Source organism: Charadrius vociferus, unplaced genomic scaffold (genome assembly GCF_000708025.1).
Source record: "Charadrius vociferus isolate BGI_N301 unplaced genomic scaffold, ASM70802v2 scaffold56, whole genome shotgun sequence".
Taxonomy (NCBI): domain Eukaryota; kingdom Metazoa; phylum Chordata; class Aves; order Charadriiformes; family Charadriidae; genus Charadrius; species Charadrius vociferus.
The window spans coordinates 78,129-84,820 of record NW_009649057.1 but is presented as its reverse complement, the minus strand read 5'-3'; the positions used below and the strand labels follow the sequence as shown (position 1 = coordinate 84,820).

General features: G+C 57.7%; 1 protein-coding gene across 1 annotated transcript in view; it reads left to right on the top strand.

Annotated features, from left to right (window-relative positions):
- ASS1 (argininosuccinate synthase 1) overlaps positions 1-6,692 on the top strand; it is a 33,846-nt gene that overhangs the window by 16,786 nt on the left and 10,368 nt on the right. Inside the window, exons 11-12 of the mRNA XM_009888052.1 lie at positions 2,109-2,240; positions 5,628-5,784. Of these exons, the coding sequence (XP_009886354.1) occupies positions 2,109-2,240; positions 5,628-5,784 (289 nt within the window). The remainder of the gene's footprint in view (positions 1-2,108; positions 2,241-5,627; positions 5,785-6,692) is intronic.

Sequence of the window (6,692 nt, the reverse complement as noted above, 5' to 3'; positions counted from 1 at the left end):
GCGGGGGGGAGGAAGCAGGAGGGAGGAAACGGCCGCTGCCAAAAGAGCCGAGCGCTTTTCCCTTTTCCTCCCCTCGATGCTCGGAGCAGACGGAAGAGGAAAGTGGAAAACCCCTTCCCTGTGATCAACCCATACCAGGCCACGCTCAGTCTCAGCCCTAGACCAGCGGTGGAAATTTGGGCAGCATCTTCCCGTAGGCGGCATCACCCTCCCCTTCCCCTCGGGAAGCCGCCGCATCCCGTCCCATCCCGCAGATGCCGTCAGGAGTGACAGCCCGCACTCAGAGCAGCAAAATTGCTCGGATGGAGGGGAACTGACAGCTGAGGTTACAAATTAGAAAATTTTAAGCAGCGGCAGCTGTCTCCTTGGCTGCCCCCCTCCAGTCCCCCCCCCCAGCTCTGGTCCCCCCCTTCCCCAGCGGTAATTACGGGGTGATTGAAGCTTCGCCAGGCTGCAGTGCTGACACCTCTGTCTTTTTTCTGTAAACACGGGGAGATGAAAATAGACACTTGGAGATGCTGCGAGTGTCACTTTGAAGGTGTCTCTTGTCTCCTGGGTGGCGAGACTGGGAACATGGCTGTCAGCTCCCCTCTGCCCTGGCTGTCACGCTCCGGTCCCTGGTCCTCTAGCATCATGTCGAACGAGATGGACAGGGGTCCAGGCAGACGGGCAGGAGGGTCAAGAAACATACCCAAATCTTTTGGTCAGCCCAAATTGGCTTTAACACCTCCCAAGAGGAAGGAGAGGGAATATTAATTGTGTTACCTTCCCAGCTGGGGGCTGGAGGGGGCATACAGCAGCTCTCTGAGCGCCTGTGCCACCACCGTGCCCATGGGGACAGCTGGTTTTTGGCGTTAACTCTGCCGTCTCTTCCCACAGCCCCACGGGGATGGGTGCTCGGTGAACACCCCGTCACCGCCTCCCCCCCGGGACCAGGCTGCAACATCGCTGGGGTGGCCTGAGAGGAGAGAGTGGCTCTCCTTTGGGATGGAGACCCGTCCCGTGCCTGTAGGATGCTGAGATGATGGACACTGGTAGGGATGAGGTTTGCTGGAAGCGGCTTGGGCTGCCGTGGTAGATGGGGCTCCTGCCGTGTCTGTGGGACTGTGGCCACCCCAGGACAAGACACGCTTGAGCCTGTGCCACTCTCCCGGGCAGCGATCGGGCAGAGCCCAGTGTGGGTTTTGGCCCCTGTGACAGCCCCGTGGGCTCCCCTCACCCCCCCTCAGGGCTGGGGCTGGCTGGGGACACATCCCCTTCGGCGGGGATGGTTTCCTATGGGCTTTCTTTGTGTGCCAGCAAAACCCGACGTGCGGGTGCCCTTTGCCCTTCCCGTGGCCGTGCCATAGCACAGACGCCCGGCGTTGGCAGGGGACCGTCCCCAGGGGTGGGCAGGGGACAGGGATGTGCTGGTGGAGCAGCACTGACCACGGGCAGGTTAGAGCCATGCCCGCTGCGAGTTCGCTGCCCGACTGGCTCAGCATTTCCCCCACTGGCTTTCCCGTGACCCGGAGCGGAGCACTGCACGAACACCCTTGTATTTAAACACCAAGTAAACACCTTACGCGGCAAATAAGCCCTGAGCAGCTGGAACAAAGGGAGCAGCTCGCCCGCGGCGTTAGCCCCCATCGCAGAAATAATTAAGCCCCAAATGAGGTTGCCCTCCCAGCCTGCAGGTAGCCTCATTGCTTCGCAGCAGACGCACGGGGCTCTTTCTCGCCAGCCGAGGGGAGAGGAGGGTATTTCAGGCCCTCCGCTCCCCGTGCCTGTGCCCCGCGTCGTTCCTTTAATTACAGGTTTTCAGCCGCAGACCGTTGGGCACGGATCGGTGGGGGGATCGGTTCCCAAACCCTGTCATTTAGCCTCGTCAGAGTGCCTCTTCAAAGAGGGGAATCTAGAAATTTTCTCCGCAAGGTGCGGAGTGGACTGTCTCGGCCCCAGCATGAATATAATGACAGATGCATTTTACAGCAAGCTGGGACTGAATGCGCTCGACCACAGCTCCTTCTGTCAGCCAAGTCATTATTTTTTGTCATTTGCTGACAGTTTTGGTCTCATTCGTTTCTCTCTCTTTTTCTGCTTTTCCCCCTGCCTGGAAAAATGGCTAGGTATCTATGAGACCCCAGCGGGAACGATCCTATACCATGCGCATTTAGATATCGAGGCCTTCACCATGGACCGGGAAGTACGGAAAATCAAGCAGGGGCTTGCCTTGAAATTCTCCGAGCTGGTGTACAACGGTACGTACGGTCCTTTGGCCCGGCCATGCCGCCGCAGCATCCTCCCAGCCTTCCTTCTCCTCCTCCCTCGTCGCTACCGGAGGCTGCAGGTCCCGCCGATACAGGCGCTCAGGGCTGTAAAATTCAGGTGTGGGTTTTGAGGCTACTCATGGGGGAAGAGATGGGTTTGCTCATGCCAAGGGCTGAGCTCTAACCCACACCCTGCCTTTTTTTTTTTGTGCCAAGGGGGTTCCACACCTGCCTTTGGGAGGGGATGTTGCCTTCCACGAGGGCTTGCTGGTAGGGGATGCTCCCAGCATCTCTCCCAGCATCTCTCCCTGCCCGGTGCTACCGCTTTGTCCCATCCAACACATTGGGATGTCTCATAGGCAGTAATTCATCATCCCGTTGTCCCCCCAGAGCCACCTTTCCCCAGCTTTCCCTCCATCTGCCCTCGCCCCACGGGACCCAGAGCACACCGGGATATGGGGCACACGAGCACCCGAGCTCCCGACACGGCCATCCCCGCGGTGGGGTTTGAAGCCGGAGACCTCTCCCCGTGGTTTGGCAGGGAGAAGCGCAGGGGTACATGGCACGGGGGCCTCTCAAGATGCCGTGTTGGTGGCTGCCGGGGTCCGGGGGGGCTGCGGGAGGGGACAGGAGGGTCCTGGCCGTGCTATGCGATGTGCAGCCCACACAGGGGCACTGCGGGCTGGGGCTTGGCCGGAGGCTGCCGGAGGGGCTTCCAGCACAGCCGGGGTGGGCTGGGAGCCATAAGGGACAAGGGGACACTGGCTCACACCCGCAGTTAGGGACAAACATAAAGCCCTTTGCCCTTCCTCCTGTGGTGCCCCCGGCAGCTCCAGCTCGGGTCTGCTCAGCCGCCCGCGTGGGCTGAGTTTGAGGGGTCTCAGCTCCGTCCCCCTGTGCCGCTGGGGAGGGTGCTGCGGGAACACAGCGCTGGGTCGGGGGGGCTGCCAGGAATGGCACCCCCGGGAGGGGACATCAGCGCTGCCCCGGGGTCTGCTCCGTGGATCGACCCTGACTCGGTGCGAAGTTGAAGGAAGCAGGGTTAGCCCGAAATGCTGTAGGGGGGGCTCAGAGTCCTGCTGCCCACCCCCGGCTACGTGCCGCACGGCTCCGAGCAGCCCTGCCCTGTTCAGAGCTGACACCCCTGGAGACCCCACGCCGGGGAGGTTTCCTGCCCTTTGGACAAACACCACTCTTATTTTTCACACGTCCTGATTTCTCAGCCTCCAGGTTCCTTCTCCCATCGCCTTTCAGGCGTTTCTCTCTAACTGCAAGGGCTGGGATGATTCCCATGGGATCTTCCCACGGAAATAACCTGACTCCAGGAGGTCAGGCTTTGGGCAGCAACAGATCCAGTGGGACTGGGTGAAGCTGTCTTCTCCCCTGCAGTTTCTGATGCCTGTGCTTGTCCTCGGCACCTTCCCCTCCAAGGACATTCCCTCCTGCATCTTCCTCGGCAACCAGCATTTAACATCTGCGCCCCTTTACTGCTTAAACCATATTTTAGGGCCTTGGCGGGGCGAGGGCTTCTGGGGCTGCAGAAGTCTTGGTTACCCTCCCCTTGAATCACAGCCCCTGCCTTAATTCACTCTCTGTTGCTGCTACTGCCCCTGGCTATTTTTATTAGACTTTGTCCTGGGCTGCCTTTATTTTGACTTTTCTTCCTTTTTTTTTTTTTTTTTTTTTTCACTTTAAGCATAACCCTGTTTGTTTATTTCTAACCACTCGCTTGTTGTGAAGCCACCAGCTTCAAGAGTCACTCAGGGAAACTGTGATTTCGCTTCTCCCTCCCCACCTCTGCCAGGCGAAGGCCGCTGTTCCCCTGGCTCCAGATGCTGAATCCCTGGGGATTTTCAGCCTGGTCCTAGACTTTCCTAGACAAGGAACAACCCCAGCGGGATGCAAACAGCACCCGTGGGTCCCTACGCCGGAGGCCAGGCTTTCAAGCTCACCTTCCTTTAACACCTCATTATTGCAACTAGTCCCTGATTTTAGGAAAATTAGTGTTTATCTTCCCCCCCCCGACCTCCTCAATCCCCATTGATCCCATTGTGGAGGACGGCTTTGAAGCCAGTTCCCGTCCCGGCAGGTACGGCCAGGTGTGGAAATGCCATTGTCCGTCTTCCCGCGCCGTGATTAGGGCAGGATGGTGGTTACAAGGCAGGAAGGTCATTAAGAGGGATCTCTTCCAGTGGGGAATGTGTCTGTGGTAGGGGGTGAGGGAGGGGGGGATGCTTCCTCACACCTGGAGCTGTCGGAGTCGGGATTTAAGCAGCTGGTTATTATTTTAATGTGTCTCAGATTTATTTTTACGGGGATGAAACAGCCCTACGTCATTCCTGATATTTGAAGAGCCGTACCTGGAGAGTGGTTATGAAAAAAGAGGGGTTTATTTGCCCGGAGCCGGGGTCCCTGCCTGTGTGGCAGTGCTGACTGTGGGAAGGGGGTCCCAAACTCCCCCGGCCGTGCCGTGGTGGGGTGGGCGAAGTGGGGGGGTCTGGCTCAGGGAGGTGGTGCTGCTGGTGAGGGGTTGCAGGGCTGTGACGCCGGGCAGTGGAGAAGGGATACGTGGATCCCAGGGACAAGGCTGCGGGGTACGGCCCCGCTCGGGGGACCGGTGAGGCCAAACGACAAAAGAAATTGTTTGTTTCTTTAATGGCTTTGGCCCCGGAGCCCAGCTGGGGAGGGAAAGGTGAGAGGGCACCGGTGTGCGAGCGAAGCCGGGGCGCGATGGGAGAGATAAAACCTGGGGATGACCGGAGGGCGGTGAATGGGCTCTTTCTCTCTCTTTCTCTATCTCCTTCTCCATCTCCCAGGCTTTATTCCAGGTCTCCGAGGGCTCCCCGGCTAATTACCCCGCTTAGGGACAGGAGGGGGCACAGGGGTGGCAGGCAGGGCCGCGGCCCCTCCGTGCATCCGTGCTGGCCTCGGTGGATGGCAGCTCCTTCCTCCCCTCTTCAATTCTACGTCCATCTGTCTGTCTCCACCTGACCCTCCGGAGATGGTGTTTTTTGGGTGACAGTTTCACATTAACTTAATGAAGCTTTTAATTTCTGTGATCACCCCCACCCTGTGGAGGTGGAAGGAGAATGGCACCGCTGCATCTTCCCCGCCAGCTGGTTCCATCCTCCTCTCCCGGGTGGGAACCTGAAGGCCACCAAGGCGAAGGGACACACGTGGGGTCTCCATCACTCAGAGTTGAACCTGGGTGTCCTGGCACCTCTCCCAGTCCTGTGACCGCATCCCTTCCCTTGTAAACGATTGGGGTCTGCCTTGCCGGACTTAGCTCGGGGGGACCACCCTGTATGGGCACCCTGGGGTGCCCCGGGTAACCCTGGCCCCCTCTGCGTCCCCGCTGACCCTGCCTCCTGCCCGCAGGCTTCTGGCACAGCCCCGAGTGCGAGTTTCTCCGGCAGTGCATCAAGCGCTCGCAGGAGGCGGTGGTGGGCACCGTGCGCCTCTCCGTCTTCAAGGGCCAGGTCTATATCCTGGGCAGGGAGTCCCCGCGGTCGCTGTACAACGAGGAGCTGGTGAGGTGAGTGGGGCTTGAGTGGGAAGGGGTGGTGGCAGCGAGTGTCCCATCCCACCTTGTCCCGTCCCATCACACCCCATCCCATCTTTTCCCATCCCATCCCACCCCATCCTGCTCCATCCCATCCCATCCCATCCCACCCTATCTCACCCCATCCCATCCCCGGTGACATCAGGGACGGTGTCCTCCCAGCCAAGCACCCGGCTGAAGCACGAGCCCCGTTTTCAAGTCAATATTATTTTTTTTCCTCTGGCTTTTCCTTTTTCTTCACGTTGTTTTCTCTCTCGCTCACTCACTCCCCCCCCAGCCCTCCCTCAACCCCTTTCAATCTCTCTAAACACTTTATAAGCCATAAATACACCCGAATGAGTTTAGATCAGTCGGAGTAAATGTCAAATTATCTTCTCTCTTTCTCTTCTCTGGCTTTTTTTCCCCCCTTCCCTCCCCCTCAAAATCAACAGCTCCTAATAATCTGTCCCAACCCTTCATTATGCTTCGCACTCTCACTTGGAGAGATTAAATGAATAAAGTATAAAAAAAAAAAAAAAAAAAAAGAGGGAAGAAAAAAAAGGAGGATGGAGGGGGGTGGGACGGAGGAAAAAGAGAGAGGGAGAGAAAAGCAGGGGCACTTATTCTCCCTGCGTCTCCAACCATTTTCCTTTTCTTTTTGATTTCTACATCGCTGGTTTGAAAGCCTTTGAGTGACGGCGTCACAGGAACCCGAGAGAAAGCTGTGAGAGGCAGAGCTGTGTGGAAATGCCTCTGCACAGTAGGTAGAAAGTAACGTAATTATAGAGCAGGTCAGAACCACTCGAATGAGCAAAAATAAAAGCACAGAGGTTTTTCTGTAGCCCGTCAGGGGAGGTAAAATCATTGTAAACTCTTTCTTTTTTTTTTTCTTCTTCTTTATC